This window comes from Typopeltis vanoorti, chromosome 11 (assembly GCF_054136105.1).
Source record: "Typopeltis vanoorti isolate ZY-2024b chromosome 11, IOZ_Tvanoo_1.0, whole genome shotgun sequence".
Classification (NCBI taxonomy): Eukaryota; Metazoa; Arthropoda; class Arachnida; order Uropygi; family Thelyphonidae; genus Typopeltis; species Typopeltis vanoorti.
In genome coordinates, this window is record NC_143559.1 from 28,019,530 (window position 1) to 28,044,448 (window position 24,919).

At 33.0% G+C, this 24,919-nt stretch overlaps 1 protein-coding gene across 1 annotated transcript in view; it reads left to right on the top strand.

Annotated features, from left to right (window-relative positions):
• The window catches only part of LOC150101399 (protein sel-1 homolog 1-like), a 279,247-nt gene extending 254,916 nt beyond the window's left edge, over positions 1-24,331 (top strand). The window contains exons 18-19 of the mRNA XM_090400935.1: positions 9,101-9,223; positions 23,902-24,331. Coding sequence (XP_090257061.1) covers positions 9,101-9,223; positions 23,902-24,036 — 258 coding nt within the window. The 3' untranslated portion in view covers positions 24,037-24,331. The remainder of the gene's footprint in view (positions 1-9,100; positions 9,224-23,901) is intronic.
• Positions 24,332-24,919: the final 588 nt, after the last annotated feature.

Here is a 24,919-nt window from a genome sequence, read left to right on the forward strand (position 1 = left end):
ATGGGAGGACTTTGGCATGAACATAGAAAATAAATATCAAGAAGGTGGCAAAATATTCTGGCGGTTGTTGAAGAAGCTTAGTAATGGAAGAAAGAGTACTGTAAAAGAATTAGAGATGATAAAGGTGACATGAAAATGGGAGAAAAAGATATCCTTGAAGTATGGAGTAATTACTTCGAAAAATTGCTAAATGAAACAAGCAGTGAGAGCACAGTGGTAAAAAGCACTCAACAGGCATACAATCAGGAATACATATCCATACTTGAAGCAGAAAAAGTCATCAAAAACCTGAAATGTGGAAAGGCAACAGGAGTAGGTGATATTCAACCAGAAATACTCAAGTATGGAGGTATAAAAGTCTTACAGTGGCTGCACTGCATAGTTCAGAATACCTGGACAGAGGGATGAGTTCCCGATGATTGGAGTAGAGCTCTCATAGTACCCATATATAAAAAGAGAAATAAAACTTAATGTGAGAATTAGAGGTATTTCCCTACTGAGTGTTCTTGGTAAGATTTATGCAAGTATACTTGAGAACTGGTTGAGAAGAATTGTGGAAGAAAAGCTTGGTGAAGAACAAGCTGGATTCAGATCAAATAGAGGCTGTCAGGATCAGATCTTCACTTTACGACAAATAGTGGAGAAATCATGGGAATATAACAAAGATCTGTATTTAAGTTTTGTTGATTTGGAAAATGCATATGACAAAGTGTCAAGAGAGAAACTATTCAATACGCTACAGTTATATAGTGTCAATGGGGCATTATATTAAGCAATACTTAGTCTTTATTTGAGTTGTGAGTCAGCAGTTAGAATTGAAGGAAGTACAGGAAGATGGTTTGATGTTAAATCTGGTGTGATACAAGGATATAGATTATCCCATCTGTTATTCATTATCTATATGGATCACATTATTGAAGGAAAGTGGTATTAAACATGATAACAAAATTGGAGATATTATGTCCGCTCTCAGCTTTATGCAGACGATGTTATACTTCTAGATTAATTCGATACAAGTCTGCAAGATTCTCTGACTAAATTGAATAGCTGTTGTAATAGATATGGGATGAAGGTCAGCAATAAAAAGACAAAGACAATGAAAATAGACAGAATCGTTGAAAATGTCAACTGTGTTGTGAACGGAGAACATGTTTAACAAGTAAAACATTTCAGCTACTTAGGCACGATTTTTAGTGAAGATGGTAAATTAAATATAGAAATAGAGAACAGAATCAACAAAGCTGGTATGGTAGGAAGTCAATTGAATAAATTCTTATGGAATAAGAGAGAAATTAGTCAGAACACTAAATTAGCTATATACAAGAGTGTTCAAACCAGTTTTAACTTATGGATCTGAGAGCTGCATCAGAAGTAAAACACTTGACCATAGACTAGAGACCACAGATATGAGAATTCTGAGAAAGATTAGAGGCATGAACAGATGGCATCAATGGCAATATGATATTAAAAATGAGGATATTAGGAAAGAACTTGACATTGTCAGCTTCCAGGAATGTGTTAGCAGAGCTAATCTCAGGTGGTATGGGCATGGAAAGATTAGCAAAACAAGTGTTCTCTGCCAGGTTGGCAGGAAAACGACCCAGAGGAAGATCAAGATATAGGTGGATTGATATGGTACAAAGTGCCTTAGACGATAGAAATATAAGATCCGATAATGTTGGAGTCTTGACAAGTAACAGACTGATTTGAAGGAAAATTGTAGATAGGAAGTTAGTAATGATGTAAATTTTTCATGTAGTACTATTATATCCTGTACATCCCTTGAGGATACATGGCAGGAATTTGATGATGATGGTGGACTTAGGAAGTTAAAGAAACAGTCAAGGAAGAGAAGAAAGGGTGTTGAAGTTACTGGCAAGTAAGTTTGTGCTCTAACAAAGTAAGAGTAGAGTAAAAAGTAAGAAAGAGACCACTGGCAAACTAGCTAAACAAAAGCTATTGGAAAACTTTGTGAGAATGTAGAAAAGAAATATCAGAAAGGTTACAATTTTGGAGGCTATTGTAAAAGCTTAGAAATGAAAGAAAGAGTAATATAAAAGGAATCAGATGATTAAGGTGACATGAAAACAGAAGATAGATTTTCCAAATGTATGGAGTAATAACTTTGAGACCATGCTAAATGAAATGAGCAGGGACAGCATGGTGGTAGAAAACATTCAAGAGGAATGTAATTGTGAATACATATCAATACTTGGAAAGTCATCAAAAACATGAAATGCTGAAAGGCAACTGGAATAGATGATATGCAACCAGCAATGCCCAAATATGAAGGTATAAAGGTTTTACAGTGACTACACTGTATAACAAGGCCTGGTCAGCTGGTTGAATCCAGATGATCGGAGTAGAACTCTCACAGTATCCATTTATTTTAAAAAAATAATAATAATAATATCAGAATTACAGAGGAATTTCCCTACTTAGTGTTCCTGCTAAGATTTATGCAAGAATATTTGAGAAAGGCTAAGAAAAATTTGGGGTTTAGGCACAATAGTGAAGAAAACAAACAAATCATGTTGGTATGAAAATAGTAACGAAAGACCTGCGAGTGGTGATGTATGGCAATTCGATTATTAGAGGTCTGGTAAATGAGAAGATGTGCAAGGTTTATTTTCCTGGAGGCAAAATGAATAGTGATTGAGGCATTGCATATGAGGACTGATCGAGCAAAGGAGTTGGTAGTAGGAACAAATTACCTGACTGGGAACAAGGAGAACTAAGATTGGATATCAGGAGGTTGTTGAGAAGGTTAAAAGATAATACTGTAAGAGGAAAGGTAGTCAGTGTGTTGCCCAGGTATGACAGTGATGAGATGAAGCAGAGTGCAAGAATAATGAATGATATGTTAGCAGAAATGTGTGAAAAGAAAGGAATGCAGTTTGTTTATGTGTGGAATGAGTTTGAAGGAAGAATTGAACTGTATAAGAGTGATGGGCTGCATTTGAATGGTTTTGAGTCATTTGGAGAGACTGCTGCTGGACAGGAAGAGAGAATGAATCTGAGCGTGTAAGAAGCAATATGGAACAGTGGAAGAGTAAGGAAGGAGAGATTAAAGTGATGCTCATGAATGAAGAAGCAGGCAGTGTGAGTGTAGAGAATGAGAGAATAAGCATGCAAGACAAACAGAGAAATGGAGACTCAAGGTGGACAGGTGAGGTGTGGTAAATGAGAAGGGGAACAGCATGAGAAAGGTTGATGCTCCAAGAGGATGTGAATATGGTCGGATGAGAATGACATTCTGACAGGAATAGAGATGTAAGACTATGATGTATTTTGTGAAGATAGAAAAGGTAAAAAGGGTGTGGAGTGCTATTGATGATATAAAAAGAGTTATGTCCATGTGGGGGAAATAGTGGTAATGGTTTTGAGGCTGTATGGTGTGAGAGAGTTGAATAGAATGAAATACTTAGTTGGAGTTATAGACCTGGTAATGTGGAGAGTAGTCACCAGGAAATGTATAAGCAAATAGTTAGTTTTAATTATGGCAATATAGATTGGGATGACGAGATAGCAACTGGAATTAAAGAAAATGAGTTTCTTGAGTTTTTGAGGGACAACTACCTTAGGCAGTATGTAACACAGGGATTGAGGATCTTGGATTTGATCACCTTATCAAAGGATGTTATTATAAATGAGGTGTCAAATCTCCTTCCAGTTGGTGAGGATGACCATGAAGTGATTACCTGGGTGGTTGCCAGCCATGTAAGGACTTCTGTGAGGAAAGGGTATATGTGGAACTATTAAGGCTTGTGATTATGATAAGCTAAGGAGACAGCTTTGAGCTGCAGCATGGAATGAGGAGTTGGGTGGAAAGGAGAACAATGCTGCTTGGGCGATATTCAAGAACTATCTAGTAGAAACATTGTCTAAATGTATTCCAGAGGTCAGAAGGTTAAATAAGGTAGGTGTGAAATGGATGAATGAAGAAATTAAGCAGGCAATACAGAAAACAAAGGAATTATGGAGGCAACATAAGGGGAGTGGTAATAATCAATTCCATGAGGAATGTAAAGAACAAGCAAGGACTTAATTGGTAACGGTAGCAAAAATTTCGTATCAGCAGCAGTTAGTTAATGAAGCCAAAAAAAAAAAAAAAAAAATTCTTGGGAATTTTTTCAATATGTAGCTTGCAAAAATAAGAATGATTATGGAAGCATGACATTGATTGGAGAAAATGATATAAGGACAACTGCTTTAGAGGATATAGTTGAGATATTTAATGAGCAGTTCATAAAGGTCTTTCATCCTTGTGAATGTGACTTCATGGAGAGATTGAGAGCAGTTAATAAGGAGGAGGAGAGACTGAGTGAGGAAGAGGTACATGGGGTATTAAGCAAACTTGATATTGATTTGGCTGTGGGACTTGATATATCACAGCATATTTTGAAGGAATGTGCCAGGGAGTTGACATCTGCCTTGACATATTTGTTTACATTGGGTCATGTTCAAGAGGAGCAGAAGAAAGGCAGGATTGTGCTGCTTCATAAAGGAGGTGACAGAAATCAAGCATCAAATTATAGGCCAATCTGATGGACAGCACAGATTTGCTAAAGAGAGGTCATGTTTTAGTAATCTACTTAGCTAATATAATAAGCTGACAGCAGCATTGGATGCAGGTGGTGAATGCACAGTGTATACTTAGGCTTTCCAAAGACTTTTGATAGGTTACTGTATGACAAGTTGATAGTCAAACTAGATTGATGTTAGACTAGTGCATTGGATTGGAGATTGGCTGCCTGATAGGCATCAACAAGTTGTGTATTGGGGAGTGTTAGATCCTGAATGGACGAATTTTAAGAAATCGTTCATTCAGAATCTAACATAAGAATTTGGCTAACTCAGATAATACCTGGTTGACAGCACACAGTTCTGAATTTATGTTGTATAGGAAGTTGTGTAATAACATGTAAATCTCACTAGAAAAATCTTGTAGTTGAAAACTAAACTGAAGGATTATCGGATTAATGAATTTGCAATAAGGAAATAGTAGTATAATCTTGTCCCATTAAGCTGTCCTAAACTTAATAAGTCGCCAAAGAAGTTAAGAGTATGAGTGCAAAGGTCGAGTTACATACGCATGTATCGGCCGTAATGCCGCAAGCTACAATGTACAAGGAAGATGATGCAAGCGTGATTCCCTATAATACAGCACCTAACAGCAGCTAGGACTTGAGGATCATCTTGAGGGCATGAAAACTAAGGGTCGTGTGGAAAAGAAAGGACGAAATATAAGGCAGTGCACGCGATAATGCAAGGCTTTTTTTTTCTGGTTGTTCCTGACTAATGGACAGGCATTCTGACTAAGCTGAACAAGATTCCATGATCAGCAGCACGCGAATCATCGGCCTACACAGAAATTGTGCCAGTCACTGGATGTCCCACTCAAGTAGGAGCAGAGACAACACTGTATCGAGGCAGTGAGAAGTTAGAGTCCGGAAGAATGTAAAACAGACGGCGTAGTCGTAAGCCTATTGCAGAAGCAACCGATCGAAGGAGGACCCGAACAGCACATGGCCGTTAACAGACCTTCGGAAAAAGATTGGGTAACGTAAAGACCTTTACTATATGTTTGGATGAGACAGAATTTAATGTTAGATCATATTAAGTGGACAATTCATAGTGGACTATAATAAGGATTTGTATTTTGAGATAGAGTAATTCTGCTGAAGAAAGGAATGTCAGGAGTGAAATTTTAGCTGCATGTGACTGAGATTATATGTGAATTTGCAATTTTGTAGATGATTTATACCAGAATAGTAACGGGTTGTAAAATGTCTTTAAATGTAGCATGCATTAAGAGTTAATTTAGAATAACATAGCTAGCTAGTTTTAATGTTTTATAGTTTGTGTGTGATTAGCAATTTGATCTGTGAGTGTTTTGTTAAATTAGCATTGAGTAACTAACGTAGCAAGAGATTTTGAAAAGCTTAGTATCCTATTCCAATTATAGTTGTAAAGTGTAATTTGTTCCAATAAACATATTTTGTTGTATATGCCTGACTCATGCCTGATTTCGAGAATTCAAATTACCACTTACAAAAATTTAGAACCATAGCAGGAGAGAATTTAATGGAAGTGTTTGAGTAATAGGTTGTTGGCCACGATTGCAATTAGTACCAGTATCTATTTAGAGTATATTAGAATGAATGCTAATTAACCTAGGAATATTCCCTGAATTTTGAATAAGCTCATATTATAGGACTCTGGCTGGTGCAGCAATAAAAAATAAATTTGCCAGTGTCCAAAAAGGAAGCATTCTTAGGTAGAGTTGAGTAAGGCATTCTTAAGGAAGTATATTAGCATATTATATCAGTGAAGAAAGTAAGAAAAAAATTAATAAATATAAAAGGAAGAGTGAAGGAAAGATACAAGTAAATAGACAATATATTATATCAATAACGATAGATAACGAAAAAGAGCCTCTGCTACTAATGGCTCAGTTAAGTAAGTTTGAGCACGGTTAGTAGTTGGAAGGGGACAATTGTTCGTTGCTGTTGGCACACTCTCCCTCGCTGAGTCTTTGGACTCCCTGGAGGTGTCAAATAATAATAATAAATAACAGGAACAACATTCCAGATGAAGAAAGCCATAAGTGGTGTGCCTTGGGAGTCTGTTTTTAGGGCCATTGCTGTTTAACCTGTATGTTAATGATGTTGGATAAGATTTGAATGGTGGTAAGATTTGAATGAATTCAGTTGTTTGCAGATGATGGAAAGTTGGGACAAACTTTGAGTAGTAGAGCAGATGTTGTGCCCTTACACAAGAAGATTTGAATAGTGAATGGGTACAGGAATTGGGGATGCTAGTTCAATGTTGCAAAATGTAAGGTTTTAAAATTTGGAAAACAAAGATAGGATGTAGAATTTACTTTTGGTGGGGATATATTGCTGGAGGTAGAGGAAATAGATATTGGGGTGATGGTGGATAAGGATTTGAAATTTAGAGGACATATTGTCAAAATTGTGAGGACAACAATGAATTCTGGGAACGATGTAGAGGACAATGACTTGTAGAAATAATGAGATTCTGGTTCCATTGTATAAGGCTCTGATTAGGCCAGATATGGACTACTGTGCACAGATTTGGTCATAGTGCTCAAAAGGATAAAGATATCTTGGAGAAGGTCCAGAGACTATTGACTAAAATAGTTTCTGATCTCTGGAATGTCGAATATGAAGAAAGGTTGAAATGATACTATTTACAGAGTCTAGTGGATAGGAGGAAGATGGGTGATATGACAGAGATGTACAAATTAGTGAGGGATTGTTATAGGATTAATGTTGAAGTTTTTCATAAAATGGTAGGAGATTGGGGGAGAACAAGAGTTCATCCTTGGAAGCTATATAAGTAGGGTATGAGCAGGGGAGTGACAAACGGGTTTTTTGCATGAAGAGTTATAGCTTCATGCAAAAAATCAAATTCTCTGTAGACACAATGCCTGAGAGCATTGTGTCTACAGAGAATTTGAATGTGATTAAGGTACGATATGATGAGCTGTTTGTGTATGACAAAAGGGACCTCCTAGATGATTGTCACCCCATGAGGTCTTGGGGTAATAATGATGATTTGCAGTTATTTGCATTCTCACTCCCAGTACTAATGTATTATTGGTTTACCTGAAATGGATGGGAGCCAAAAATAGTCACCATGATAGAATTTTTAACTATTCCTTCCCCCCCCCCCCATTTGTTTGTTTCTACATAGCATCTATCATTTGTAATGCTGTCTGATTGACTGACATTTGAAGTGGTACAAAGTACCGTATTTTTTTGTGTATAAGACGATACTTTTTTCTGAAATTTTTAGACCAAAAATTGGGGGTCATCTTATACATGCGGGGGGATACTGGTAGAGAGACCCGTGGTTGCCGTGACAAAACTTCCGGTACCTCGTCTCTGCGAACTGGCTTTTGCCAATCGCTATTCTTTATTAACTCTGTCAATTGACATCATTAACGACTGATTCTGAATAAACCGATCAGAACTCTGAAAGCATTCATACGTCTGCAACTTGTTGGCGGGGTAAGTTAATGCATTAACAATGTTTTGAGCACTGGCCCATAAAAATGTTCAAAAATAAAAAATGATTGTCATATTCCTCAAAATTCAAGTTAAAGTCATCAATTATGCAAAAGAACATGGAAATAAACTTTGAGAGAGACAGTTTGGACCTCCTCCCACTGAGTGTATGATTAAACAGTGGAGAAAACAGGAAGAACAACTACTCAAGTTGCCAAAAAAAAAAAAAGAAGAGGGGCCTTAAGAGGAAAACAAGCAAAATGGCCAAACTTGGAGCAGAAGCTTAAGACTTGGATTATGGAGCAGTGCCAGAGTGGGATATGTGTGTCAACCAAACTTATTCAATATGAGGCAAAAAGGCTTGTAAGAGAAATTAACATTGTTGATTTCACAGGAAAAGCAGAATGGTGCTTCAACTTCTCTTCAGTGGGAGCCAGACCCAAAAAATGCCAAGGTTGAAGTAATGCAGAGCTTATAAATTTTACCTAAACAAGTTGCCCCAAGGTGCTTTGACCTTATTAAATAAAAATCTCGGGATATAAGTAAGATGTAGAAAGTTTTTTACCTTGGGTATATACTATGTTAAAGATAGCAAGCAATTTTATAAGCTAGGTTTTAATTTTGGGTCTGGGAGTTTTTTGGGTTGAATTTTCAATTTTACGTATTTTTAGCAACTTTGTTTTAAATCAAATTTTTGCCAATACTATATAATGATCAGTTTGATTCAAAGCCTTGCTATGCTCTTACATCTAAAATTAACTCCGCTAATTTAAAATTTGCAGAGTTAATTTTACTGATTAGTAAAATTACTGATTTGTATCCTCTGGCTGACCAAGTATGTTTATGTATTTCCTTGCATTTAAACACTGAATTCATTATTCTCATATTATTATAAATGACAAAATCATGCAGTCTGTGACCATTTTGATCACATGTATCTTTGCTAAATTTACCTATGTTTGTTTACTTATGTTACCTATGTTTACCTCTGTTGCCTCTTTAGTTCTTAATAATTATATTATATTTTCTGACACATTTATCGTGCATCTTTGTTTATTTAACAGGATATTCACCTTGCTAAACGCTACTATGACATGGCTGCTGAAACAAGTGCTGATGCTCAAGTTCCTGTTGCTTTAGCTTTAGCAAAATTGGGATTTATCTATAGTGTACAGTACTTTCAAGAGGTAATGTTTTCTGTCTGTTAGGAGTAAATTGTTAACATTAATCATATAATTTTTTCATTCAGTGATTGCAATTTTGGCTGAATTTATGAAATTAGCATAATATTCCACTTTCATAAAAAATTAGAAATTCTCTGTTTCGAAGGAGTTTTTTTTTTAATTCTTGTTCTGGTAATGATAGATTTTTTTTTTTCTCTAGTATTGTAAAGGTTTTGAGTAATATCACCTATAATACATAAGTTTTAGTTAAAAGGATTATGAGCTTCTGAGATCATAATGCTCAAAATGAAATCATTCAAAAATAACTTAATTAGAATAATTATATAAAACCAACCTTTGCCTCTTTAGTTCTTAATAATTAAATTATGTTTTCTGACACATCGGTATCTTTCACCTTTTTCTCAGAACATAGATAAAATTTTACCATTATTCACCAAACTGGCCAAACTGATAAAATATAAAAAGAATAAACACTTTATATCCATACTATTTTTATAATATCCAAAGGTTATATTGACTTCAATGGACATTTTGCATCCAGCAATTATGGATGTATATACACATTCAAGAACACATTAAAAAAAAACTGATTAAAGCATGCAGAAAATAAGTCCATTTGCTTAACTGAATGTTTAGGAGATAAGTTCACAAATACCAGTAATTATTTACATATCACCTGTATATGTTAAAATTATACTAACACAACCTATACTATAAATATTTGTCATAAAAAAAAATCAAGGCCAATCATCCTAAAATTAATACTGTAATATCTTTCAAGATGATTAAATTTTCATGCTTTAGCATCATCCACCATATGATAAACTAGATATTTAAATATTTAGACTGCACTATGGTTGAATTACAAGCCAAAAAATGACAAAATAATCTAAAGAATAAAGCATCATTAACAGAATCAGAGAAATTTCATATTTGTGCCATATACAAATTTGCCAGCCTAATGTTGTACTGTCTGTCTACATTTTACATGGCTTACCTTTCAGAGCTCTTCTACAATTGATATTTCACCTCCAAAGTACTTAATTACACAAAGATCCTAACCAAGGTAAATATTTAAATATTTGTTTTATCACATTGTGGATGTTGTTAATGCATTTAATAAACCAATAAGTCAACAAATTTTGCTGGCTGGTTGATTGCATAGCTTCTCTGCCTTTCCAGTCAGTAGAACTCCAATAAGCAGGATGGTAGTCTTACACTATCCTGATGATACTGTCCACCACCAGTCTCACCATGCCATAGGACAATTTGAACCCTCAAATAACTTTAAATAGTACCATGTTTGGTATCTAGAGTAAGGTTTTCAAATTGTCTTTGTGTATTAAGAATGCTAAATTCATTGTGCTTTTAGTATCTTGGATATACAAAGATAATTTGAAAACACAGAATGGGTAGAATTCAAATAGCTAGATAAACGTGATTACAGAAATGTCTTCACACCACCAAAATATGCAGTTTTTCAGAAGAGTGAAAGGGAATTACACTCCTCAGAAGCACCACCTTGCAGTCATGCCTAGAATCATAAACATATATAGACTATGTTGTCTCATCTACTTAGCACCTTAAAGAAATAATAGACAAGTCATTGTCCATTTTTCAGATCCAGTCATAATAATGTATTATATAATGCTTTAAGTTAATTTATGATTAACTAAAGTAATCATAGAAATTATCTTCAAATTTGAGGTCTAGTGTTCCTTTTTAATTATCTCATAGTTTCGTACAGATACCTAGCAGGAATCCACAATGCTTTCAATTCAGTCAAAATATTAGTTTTCTGCTCAAAAATATAGAATGTAAGATTATGAATCAAATGAAAAATATAGAATGTAAGATTATGAATCAAATGCAGTCTTTTATAGCATAATTTATTAAATAAAAAAAAGTAAAGGCTAAGATTTGAAAAAAAAAAAAAGTGTTGGGAGAGATTTCACAAGTTTTTTTTTTGGTTAATATTTTTAGTAGTTTATTTTTATTTGTAGCTGTCTGATGTCTGTAATTAGTGTCCAGTAATGATCCACTAGCATTTTCAATTTTTCTTTCCCTTAATCATCTTTTTCACTCTGTAAATAGTTTGGTAGAACCTTTTCTATATTTAATACTTATCTCCCTAGAAATGGTCGAGAAGAAGTCTAGGTCTAAGAAGAATGCAGAAAGGGTATTTTCACTGGCACACATTGCAACTGAGAATTTGAATATGCTATAGTAAACTTTAACCAGAATTCTGACATGAATAGCTTTTTTTTTCTTTTTTTTTCCCCCTAAAACATTTTTTTAAATACTCGCAAGATGTTCAGTTTCTTCCTAATTCCAGTGTTAGAACATTTCAAAAGGACACTTTTAGAATGTTCATCTTTTATTTGTTCTCTGATTTGTGGAAACTAAAATATTCACTTGGATTTTTTTGGATCACTGATATGAAGTTTGAGTGCAAGATATTTATAACCAACTATTTGTTTACTTTAACAGAATTTCTTAAGTCTGTGTGAATATCATCATCATCATCATGCGTATCAAGGATTTAGGCCTAGCATGGCCTGTTCCGGCCTTAGAAGTCATCGTTGAATCGTTTAAGAGGACGTCCTGGTTTTCTTTTTCCTAATGGCTTGTACTTTAAGGCTTGTTTTGGTAATCTTTCTGTTTTCATTCTTTGAACGTGTTCCATCCATTTATGTTTATATTTTTTAATTTTTTCTATTACTGGTTCTTGGTTTAATTCTTTCATAATTTCTTCGTCTCTTTTGTGATCAAATAGGGCAGCACTTCCCAAACTGTGGGCCGCGGCCCCCTTGGGGGATGTCCGTTTTGTTGAGGGGGGGCCGTGAAATAATGAAAAGAAATTTAAAATGTTTTAAGACTAATTAGATTTTTTTTATTTTAAAGGAAACTTATTTAACTTTTATTATTTATTATTTCTTTTTTGTTATTTTTTATATTTTAATGGAAAAATTCACACATTGGTGTTGGTTCACAAACTTTGCTTCCTGCGTATTTAGGTGCTTAATGAATATTAGTAAATATTACTTATTCATATGTTTCATTTCAAAGCAGTAGTTAATTGTATTTACTTCGAATGCTCTCCAGGGAAGCTTCAAATCTTCCTGTCCCTTTCATCACGCGTTCGTAATCAGGGACTGTTGATATTGACTTTATATACATATCAAAACTCGTTTTATATTATCACTGTCATCCGAGCTAGTTTTCTGTTACCAATAAAAGTTTCGTATATACTTCACACATGAAAAAAAGTTTAAACAAGTTCATGTGGGGAGATAGTAACTCACTTGCAGTGGTAAACAACACGCCCTCCCTAACAGCCACTACACTGCAGAGGCAATAAAAACAAGTGCTTTTATTATGCTAGTGAATAAGGTATGAGGAGTCTGTGTAATATATTTCTCAACAAATAGTGCAATTAGAGACAACTGGGATAAAAACACACTAATTAATCCCCTCATACAGAAACTATGCTGTATAGACTGAAACAAAACCATATGTTGCATGGGCAAACACAGTATCTAACTAAAAACTATTGTTATTAATTAGATGTGTGTGAGTTCGATATCCCAAGGCAGCAATAAAATTCAACCGAATGTGTTAAAATTCGTAAAAGTGTTAAAACTATGTAATATATATATATAATGTTATGGCAGTTTCACATATGGAATTCGGTTGAAGAGAATTAGCATTTCAACTCAATTGTCAGCTATGCTTTTATCTTTCAGTTGCGTGATCTTTTGTTAATACTGCACCAATCACATGCACTTCTTAATATCATTGCTGTCTGTTTCGTGTTAGGCTTAATTACCGTAAAGGGAGAAAAGTTACAAAAGAGAAAAATGTTCCTGGTCCAGGGATTCCCTTATTCAAGTAATATTCACTAATTTCATGTTGTTAGTCTATGGTGTGCCAGTATCGGTAAGTGGTGCTATTATTTGATCTATTCTACGTTAAAAATTTAATCCTGAGATGGATAAGTGGCTGATTTAAACAAAAAAAAAAAAAAAAATCCCTGTGAACAATCAGAAGAAGCAGAAACAGACTAAAAAAAAATGACAGTATTTCATATTTTACCAGAATAGCCCACATCGTCTTCAGAACCAAACGGTAAGAGGCAAAAAATGTAATATATGCATTTGATTTTTGCAATATTCGCTATCTATGTTTTGTATTCAATATAACTACGATAAATATTATAATAATATATATCTCTATTACGATTTTTTTTCGAGGGGGGTGCCTGTGAAATATTTTAATTTTTGCAAAGGGGGCCATGACATCCAGAAGTTTGGGAAGCACTGAAATAGGGTATACTTTGCAGTTTTTCTCATAAACTTCATTTCTGCTGTTGTTAATCTTTGTTTGTCTTTTTGTTTTATTGTCCAGATTTCGCTTCCATTCATTAATGCTGGTAGAGCTAATGTATTGTATACTTTTAGTTTGGTTTGTTTTTGAACTAGGTATGGTTTAAATATAGAGTTAATTACACCCGTTATTTTTAAATATTTTGCAATTTTTATGTTTATATCTTTTTCATTTTCACATGTGATCATACATCCTAGGTAGTTAAATGAATTCACCTCTTCTAAGATCTTGTTATCTATTTTTACTATTTTAGTTCTTGCTGGATCTTGTCCTTTAAAGGTCATAGTTTTTAATTTTTCTGTTGATATTATCATACCATAATCTTTGGATATCTCATTTAGATCTAAAATAGCTTTCTGTAAGTTATCTTCAGAATTTGTAATTATTATTTGGTCGTCGGCAAAGAGGAGAGTGTTTAACTTTACTGTAGGAGAAAGTTTAATTCCTTGATGTAAATTCTTATCCATTTTATTATTATTTCATTTAAGTAAATATTAAAAAGAGTTGCTGAGAGGGGACATCCCTGTCAGACCCCTTGATTTATCTCTCTCGTATATGATAGCTCGTGATTTAATCTTATTTGTATTTGATTATTTTCATATATACTTGTGATAGCTTTTAGGATATTATTTGGTATTTGTCTTTCTTTTAATATGTTGAATAATATGTTTCTTTTAACTTTGTCAAATGCTTTTTCAAAGTCAATAAATGCAACATGTGTTTCTAAATTGTATTCTCTTCTTTTCTCTATTATTAATTTTAGGCAAAAGGCCGGGTCTATACATGATCGTCCTTTTCTAAATCCATTCTGTACTTCTAAAATAAAGTTTTTGGAATATTTCATTAGTTTGCTATTTAAGATTCTGCTATATATTTTGTAACAGGAATTTAGTATACTGATACCTCTACAGTTTTTAGGGTCATCTCTATTACCTTTCTTAAAGATAGGAATCACAATTGCTTTTTTCCATTCTATTGGGGGGGGGGGGAGGGATACCAGTTGAGTAAATTTTATTTAAAAATAATAAGAGTCTTTCTTTGAATCTTGTTCCTGCATATTTATATAGTTCTGAACCTAGCTTATCTTCTCCAGGTGATTTTCCGTTTCTTGTTTCTTTCAGGCTGATTTCTAATTCTTCTTTGGTTATTTCCTTTTCATTTTCTTTAATTGTTTTGCTAGTTGTCTTTTTAAAAATATTTGTCTGTCCACAGTTCTTTGTAGTAATTTAGAAATTCTTCTAATTTCAATTCAGTGTTTAATTTTATGTTTTCTTTGGTATCTGCATTTAAGTGTTTCAAAATCTTATATACATTGGGTCTTATTTTATATAAATCATGTTCTAAATTAGAAACAAATTTGTTCCATGATTCTCTGTCTTTTTCTGACTTCTCTTTTAGCTATGGCTGTTATTCTTTTATATTCTATTTCATCTTCTAATCTTTTACTGCTTAACCATTTGTGATAGGCTTCTTTTTTCTTTTTGATTATTTCTTTGATTGTATCATCCCAGATCTTCAGTTTTTTCCTTTTATTGAATTTTTTGGCCTTTCCTAAGCTTTCATTTGCTGCTGCATTTAGTATCATTTTTATATTAAGCCATTCTATTTCTTCATTTTGTTTTATTTTATCTAGATATTGGTTAATTATTTGTTCATATAGCCATTGTACATTTGTGTCATTCAATAGTCTAGTTTTATAAACAAATGTTTCAATTTTTCTTTCTGTTCTTGTTACTTGTAGCCATTTAGGTGGTAATCTTAATTTTATTTTAACAAGGAAGTGGTCACTGCTTACTTCATATCCTTTGTGAACTCTAACATCTAGTGAAAATTTTGATGTCTTTTCATTTAATATGAAGTAATCTAATATTGATTTCCATCCTCTTGCTGCCCAAGTATATTTATGTATGTCTTTATAGATGGAATTCGTTATTTTTAGGTTATTATAAACTACAAAGTCAATCAATTTTTTACCATTCCTGTTTAGAGTATGTTCTCCATGTATTCCTATATTATTATTAATTTTCGTGTTTCCAATTCTTGCATTTAAGTCTCCTGCTAAAATAAATTACTTAATCATTTTTATTTATTTTATTATACTGTATATGTTTTGTAGCTGATTATAAAAATCAATATTATCCTGTTCTCTTCCTTCTTCTGGGGCATATAAACCAATTATTGTTAAATAGCCTCTATCTATTTTTATTCTAGCTTCTATTCTTTCATTCCATAATTTATAATGTTTTAACTGTTTTGAAAGGGAGTTATGAATCCAAATCATAATTCCTGCTTGTGCTCTTTGATCTCTGTCGATTTTCGGTTCTCATAGTTCCTTTTAATTTTCTTGTTTCAGTGATTACTGCTATTTTAAAATTTCTTTCATTTAATAATTGGTCTAATTCTATTTCTTTATATGTTATTCCTCTTACATTCCAATTTGATATGTGTATTATATTTTGTTGTTTCCATTTTTGTTTTACCTTTTCCATTCCAGGGTCGTTTCCCATAGATTCAATCCGATTATCTGTCAGCTTACAAGTAGGATTATGTTCTCCATGTCAGGGCCTGACATTGGAATAGTTCAGTGGTAGGGCTGCTACCTTAAGGCTTCTGAACTAGCCTTCTTCCAAATTTAAACCCATACGAGGAATAGGGTATATTGAAGGAGAAAGAGTAGATTATAGAAGAATTATAGTAAGGTTTATAGAGAGGGCATAGTTGTAAGGCCAGAAATGAAAAGACCTCATGGCCCTCGAGTACTCTAATAGCATAAGGGTCATAAAATGCAGTCATAGGGTCATAGGTTATTGAAATATTGGTCTAATTTTGCCAGAAATTTGGAAAACTTTTATCAGATCATTAAACATCAAAGAAATGAACTTTCACAACAATTACGTAATGAGCCATAACGAATAAATCACGTTAACGAGACACACACATTGTCACGCACAATACCAATTTTTTGTATGAATTAGAACTATCAGTTATAACCTAGTCTGTAACCTTCATTTTAGCTTACTAGTTTGTATTCTCTGAGGATGCCAATAGAAAAAGATTGGCAAAACATGTAGGAGGATAAAATGAAGCTACTTGACAAAGATTATTAAAAAAGTGTAATAGTCTTATGAATAATAATTGTCAAGAAAAAAATTCAACATAATGAACAGGATCAACGAGTTCACCAAACAAAAGGTACGCAATCTCGAAGGTTTAAAATGCAAAAAAGCTAGGTATTTAAACCATCTGACTTTTTTAAAAAGATGTAGTGACAATAGCGTGATCCCAAAATTTCTTCGTTTGAAACAATATTATAAAACTAGGCAAGCCAACTTGATTTACCAACGAACTTCGTATGCTCTTCTTAGAGAAAGAATTCGCCACACGAGATTCATGCTTAGCAAAATAGACTCACAGTGCTATAATTTATTCACAAATATCTCTAATAATCTTGACGCTGAGACATGGCAACTATTAGACAATATGATTAGCAACAGTTTTACCAAAACAATTAATCGCAGCAAAAAGACACAAATTGATAAATTCAATATACTGTATGATAATCATAGCATCTGCAAACCGTCTCTACCAGATAACCAAGTGATAATTAACCTATCTAAATACGTTTTAAGTAAACCTGAGATCTCTATCCTCAAAAAAGGATTCAATTTTGCTTTAAAACCCACTGTCATTCCTAAAATAGAGTTCATCTGCAACTTAGAAAAAGCCTTCTCATTACTACCAGTTCCAATAGCTAATGACTTACGATTAAAAAGCAGCATAATGCTTTCAGCTCAGTCAAGATCTCCTAACACCAACTCTAACCAAATGGAAAGAAGAACGTTTCTCAAATTAAGGAATAATAAAGATATCATCATACTCAAAGCCGACAAAGGTAATAATACAGTTATATTAAATACTTCAGATTATAAAGAAAAAATTAAAAATCTATTATCTGACAGGTCTGTATATGAAGTTCTCAGTAGAGATCCTACCACGAAAAACCATAATAACACCAATGAATTATTACGTGGAATGAATAACTGGCCTATAGAAATTATAAAAAAAACTAAAATCTATGCACCCACTTACTCCTAGATTGTATGGCCTTCCAAAAATTCATAAAGAAGGTATACCATTACGTCCAATAGTTGATGGAATCTATTCTCCCACTTACCAACTGTCAAAGTATCTTGCAAAGATTTTACAACAACACATTCACGTCTCAGATACTTATATTAAAAACTCAAAACATTTTATGGATAAAATAAAAAACATCCCTATTTTTGAAGAGGCTATACTAGGATATATATATTACATCTCTGTTTACTAACATTCTAGTGGTTGAAGTCATCAACATCTTAGACAACTTGTTCCCAAAAAAATATCACTACTTTGTTCAATCACTGTTTAACTTCTATTTTATTTGGCAAAAAAACAATCTACAAACAACTCACTGGATTAGCTATGGGTAGCCCCCTATCACCTCCTTATGCTGACTTATTCATGGAAGATCTAGAGAAAAAAATCTTAACCTAGATCATTCCAAAACCGAAAATTTGGTACAGATATGTAGATGACATCTTTATCATTTGGGATCATACGAAAGAACTAATGAATTACCTCAACCAAATCAATAGTTTCCACAATACCATCAAATTCACATTAGAAATGGAAAAAGATAAAAAAAACTGCCATTCCTTGACATTTTAATAAAGAAACAATCCAATAATAGTATCAACCTATCTGTATACAGAAAACCTACAAATACTGGACGTTACCTCCATTTCAACTCAGCTCATCACACAGCTCAGAAACTTAGCATTATCCATAGTCTCAAGAAAAGAGCTATACAGTATACGACAGACAAGGATGACCTACTAACGGAATTAACCACAATATCCAGAGAACTTTCTTTAAATGGTTACCCAAAAAGACTCTATAACAAGATTCTCTTTACTGATATACCACATCGACAATGTGATGACGTCCAATACATCAGTACAATTACGATTCCTTTTGTCAGCAACCTTTCCAAAAAATTAGCTAACCTTTTAAAACCACATAAGATCAGAGTGGCATTCAAACCAATCAACACTAATCGGAAATTTTTAAGATCACTGAAAGATCCTCACCCATTCTACAAGTACTCTGGAGTATATAATATACCTTGCTCATGTGGTATTAGTTACGTAGGTCAGACCTCTAGAAGCTTTGAAACGAGAAAGAAAGAACACATAGGATATGTCAGAAATAACAAACAAGACATTTCAGGCCTTTCATGCCACTTTGCCTCTACTAACCATCACATTGAGTGGGATAAGAGCCTTATGCCATACATAGAAGATAACTACCATTCAAGAACCTATAAAGAAGCAGCTACAGTCGCCCGTAAAACTGAAAACCTAAACAAGAATCAAGGTCTAATTTTACCAGAAATTTGGAAAACTTTTATCAGATCATTAAACATCAAAGAAATGAACTTTCATAACAATTACATAATGTGCCATAACGAATAAATCATGTTAACGAGACATGCACATTGTCACGCACAATACCAATTTTTTGTATGAATTAGAACTATCTGTTATAACCTAGTCTGTAACCTTCATTTTAGCTTACTAGTTTGTATTCCCTGAGGATGCCAATAGAAAAAGATTGGCAAAACATGTTGGAGGATAAAATAAAGCTACTTGACAAAGATTATAAAAAAACTGTAATAGCCTTAAGAACCACAGATCATTCAACTAAATTAGGCTAATTAATCAAGATATTTTATAAATTTAATTTTATAAATTTTCTTCTTAATTTAGTTCACTTTCATGTTTTTTCATGAAGGAAGTAGTTATCTAGAAGTTAAGTAAGTGTGCCTTATGATGATATAGTAGTCTCATTGCTATGGCATGCTGAAACAGACATAAGTACTATTGTGTACAAGTTTTTAAAAATTAAGGATCAATAAGGATGAATATATGATTAGACAATTCTACTAATATATATGCATGCTTGTCAGGATGTTAAGGGATAGCTAAATTGGCAACATGTCAACTGAGCAAAAAATTACATGTAAAATGCTATCACATAATCATCTCTCTCTATATGTAAATTCACTTATTGTATATTAGTGCTGTGTACAGTATATTCTTGCTAAGTTTGTTCTTGATTCATTGTGTAGAATTAGACACAGGAACATCCCCCCCATGTTAGAATAATTACTTGACTTTAAACCAGTGTTTCTCAACCTTTCTTTAATAGTCTTCTTTGATCCCCATCCAAGGAATTTTTAGTAATTTTTTTTATAATCACTCCCTATGATTTCATATACCATTGTATAATTTTCATATGGGTTGAATGTGCATTTTTTACCATGATTTCAAATATGAAATCAAGAATGAGGAAGTAACTATATTAAAGCAAAATTGTAGTAGGTCAGTGATATCCTCATTCTTGTTGGTTGGTGCAAAGCATGGGATTAAAAAAAAAAGAAAATCAAGTGTCTTTATACAGCAGATATATTTCCTATGAATCCTTATACACATCCTTATACAGCTTGCCACAAAGAGATATTCTATAATTTTAATCACAATTTTAAAAACTAAGTATATGCTTCCTCATTTGTTATATATATCTATCTTTAATCTGGCAGCATTATGTTGCTGGCTGGTATGATTCCTAATATATATTATATTATTATCACTCCCTCCCCCACACACACATCTGGCAAAAACTAATTTTTTTCTCCCAATGAAATTTCGTGAGGAAAAGAAAAAGAGGAAGAGCAAAAATTAAAGTAATAAACACTTAACACATAATTTCACTTAAATACGTGAAATTATGTCAGTTACCACTGGTTAGGATTTAATTCTCCACAATCCTGTTATTTATAAGTTTGTCCATCAACCACTGGTGTTATAACGTGATCTCTATTTCTCCTGGTGTTTTGTGTTTGTATATTTTGGAGTTGTATTGTCCTGTTATTCTGTTGTTCATATTCCTAGATGCTATATGGATTAGATGGATCTTCTAAACTCATGGAACTCTTAAGCCATCATTCTTGTTGAGATTATGATAATGGATTAGCATCTCACAGGCTTCTTTAAATTTTTCTTTCATGTCAGGGCTGGATGAAAAGTCATCCATCCCTGACATGAAAGAAAAATTCCACTGTGCCTGTAGTTCTTTGGCACATTTAAAATGCATAATCAGAAAGGCTTGATTTTCCATAATTAAAGAATTCAATGTGCTGTTTGGGAATTTACTTCCTGTTCCCCTATATAGGGTAAATTGCAGATGCACTGGATTTGTTACACTCCTTCATGGGCAAGGGGAGGAAGACAATATTAGAGGAGCTGAGTAATCTTTTTAATTTTGTGGGTGGTTCTAATGTAGTCTTAATATTGTAATTTTGCAGTATTCTATTTTCTCAGATATTCCCCTAATGTAAGAATAGCTATGATTTTATTGTAACCTTTTTTTAAATCTTTGGTAGCATTCTTTTATCTTGAATACCATTCCTTACATTAAAAGAATATCTGAGAAAAGAATATTGCAAAAGTACATTATTAAAGCTTCATTCAAACATCTCACAAAATTAACAAGCTTATTCAATTTTTCTCAATATCCCTTTCCTCCTATCCACTGTGCCTGTAGTTCCACAAATCCACTGTACCTGTAGTTTACCCTACATAGAGGAAACACGACATAGAATATAAGAAAATAACGTGAACTACACATTAAATTCCTTAATTATGAAAAATGAAACCTTTCTGATCATGCATTTCAAACATGTCACAGAATTGACAGGAAAGGAACTCAGTTTTTAGTTTGTACTAAAACTGCATATAAAAGAAAAGTCAGTGGAGCCTTTGAGATGCAAATCCATCATTCCAATCTCAACAAGAATGATGACTAACAGTTCCAAGAATCATCTTGGTAGTCCATATAGCATCTAGGAGTAAAACAGCAGAAGAACAGAATGGCAAAACTCCCAAAACCCCCAAACACAGAAACCTAGAAGAAATATAGATTGACTTATAACCAATGATCAATAGCTAATAACAGAACTTATAGAGAGAATTAAATCATCACCAGCAATAGTTAATGTAGTTCCGCTTATTTAAATGTTCAGTAATTACTTTTTAATTTTTTTTCTCTTCTTGTTCCTCCCCCCCTCACCAGAGGTCAGGTTAGAGTCGGTGTTCACTACAGCAGTTATACCGTAACTTACTATAGCTTGTGTCCCTGTGTGTGTGTGTGGGTGGGTGGGTGCGCATTCATGATAATGACTTGATATAAAAGAAGTTGAAACATTGTGTTATTTTATCTTAATTTAAAGTAATTGTTCTAACATGGACGTTTGTCTCCATAATTGTACACAATGGATTAATAGTTGACTTTCATGTGACCATGAAAGAAAGAAGTTTGCTATGGTTTGACACAACAGGCTAAGGTAAAGCACATTCTCTATATTTATAAATCATTAAGATTGGTAAAATGAATTTTGAAATATTAGGTATTAAAAATTTTTTATATCTCAAATGAAATTGATAAGGCTTTGCAGTTTGTTGTGATATCACAAAGAGCCTCCGTAGCTCAGTTGGTATAGAAAAATCCCTTTGGTCAGAAAGACCTGGGTTTGATTCCCATCTATGATGTGAGGAACCTTTATCTGGACTCTTTCAACTAAAGGTGAGTTAGTCGGTCTCACACAGAGGTAGAGGGATTTTTCACCCAGAAACTTGGGTTTTTTCCCTCAGAACAGGCAAACTGTCCTTGTAAACACAAGCATTTACAGACATAGGACACTCCTGGAATAAGGATTGACCAACCTATTCTGTGGGATTTTCAGTTTTGAATGCCTGCATGGTGAAGTGTGGGTCTACTCCTGAGTGTAAATCAGGATATGTGATATCACAACAAACTGCATGGATAGGTTTAAAAAGACAAGCTGGAACAAGTTTTCTGCTAAGCAATGAACATTTTTCAGATTATACACTGAAAATTTTTAAATTTGTAACTAACTAACTGATTTTTAGTCTATGCTTATCAGATCTACAGAATTTTCAAATTGCACTTTGATTCTATTCATCTATCTCTCAATGCTAAAAAGAAAATTAGCATAAATTTTCTTTTTAGCATTGAGAACTAATCAACTTGTTTAATCCATTTTCCATCATCCATATGTACATTAATTTTTTTTGATTTTTACAGCTATGCATTATTTCAGTGATTAACCTAAAAGCTTTTTTGACTATAAGTATTGGTATTGGCTAATTTCTGTTTATCTAGCAGACAAAATAATAAAAAAATTTCAGAAAAACTTATTAATAAACCATATTTAGTCTTGGTCATATTGACGTTGCAATAACATTTTCCAATAAAAATGGAATATAGAAAACTGCTGTTATAACATTTTCTCTGGTTATTAACTTCCTCACTGTTGGTAAGTGGTACCTTGTATTTCTTGAGGATTGACGGTGTGTCATTGATTTAAAAAAAAAAAAAATTGATCAATATTTATGGTACTTATTCCAATAACTAAAATACTGCTAATGGTTTGTTACAAGAAATATTCACATGTTCAAGTCTCACTATAGCAAACACTGATATAGTGAACTAACTCCTTTCTTGACAAAAATTCTTAGACATCTCATTAACATCAGTACCAGTCTAAAGAAATTTCACTGTAACAAACTATTCCTGTTAGGTTTTGCAGTTTGTTGTGATATCACAATAAATTGCATGGATATTTATTTTATATATTGCAACTCCAAACAAAACTAAATTATAAAACTCCTACTCAACTATAATACTGTTGCAAATTAGGTCTTCAGATCTTTTTGTCCATTACAGTATGAATTATTTCAAGCTGAACATTGTTGTGTGTAAACTGTAATGTGTTGTTTTGCTCTGAAGAGGCCAGTTTGAAATCTGGCAAAATATAAGCCAGTTAATAAACATCTTTTTATAATTTAGTTTTGTTAGTTTTGTTTGGTGTTGTAATACTGTTAAAATATTACAACACCAAAAATATTAAAATATTATGAATAATGTCCAATGCATAAGCTTTTCAACATAGATAAACTATTCCTATGTTCCTGTGGTTTTCTATAATCAGTTTATTGTATAAATGTAAATTGCATTTGTATTAATCATGAAACAGTATATATAGATGTGAAAGAGTTACGTACATAGACCATTTTCATAAGAAATGTGAAAATACATATTTTACATTAACAAAAATAATTGAAGTGAATGTGTTAATTTTTTTCAATATTTGGTTCATTTTTGTTTTTCAGCACAACTGGGAGTCCTTGTTACCTTCAGTAAGTTTGACTCGTCTGCTAGGTCCAGACTGGGATCTTTATGTTATGACTACACTTGCAGTTTTACTTGGCATAGTAGTATATTTCAGGCGAATTCCTCAAGGATGATGTTAATATAATTTCCCTTTGTATAAAAGACTTCTCACTAATGGTGATATTGTGAAATATTGTACAGTGAAAGCGCAATGAGTGCTTAACGAAGATATTAAATCCCATTTCTTTAGAATGCTACTTTTCAAAAGTTTGATCTCATGGTGGTTTGCAACTTGGGTGCACTGTGAGGTGTGATGCTGAAATTGCCATTCATCTCTGTGATGATGATGATGCGTAGTGTTTCACCTATACTTTAGGAATATACTAGAAATTTTACACATCTGAAATTAAAGATGATATTTGACATTAAGTGTTTATTTCAGGTTGTCTGTGTAATTATGAGATTTTAAATATTATTTATGGAAAGTTAAAAAAACAAAACAAGATATGTGATAGTGTTACAAAATGAATTAAGAATTGTACTTCTAGCCATGACAGGGATCAGAAGAAATTGAGGGTCAAGATTTTTCTGAACTTAGGTATTTTTGCTGATTGTCACTTGGTTTTATAGTATGCTTGAAATGTTGAGGTGAAGTAAGTAAAAGAACACTGTCAGTGCATTTAAATTGCATAAAGCAGAATCACTTTAGGCTTAAAAAGAAATTTGGAATCTACAAAAATTTGTATCTACTGTAGCAAGTGTACCTGGAAAGTTTTCACTAGATTTTTGAACTGTGGGGGGATACTGCTATAACCTTTTATTGTTGTTATTTTTTTTTTTTTTTAGTTGGGTATTCTCATTGCTTTAAGATCCACTGTAATTCAAACATGCAGACTTTTGTAAGCCTTTCATGGCCTTTTGAAAGCCAAGAAAAAGAACGACATTGTTTTAATCTTACTGCATTGGTAGTCTGCAAACTAATCTTGAAATTTTTAGTATATTGGACACAGTTTGCTC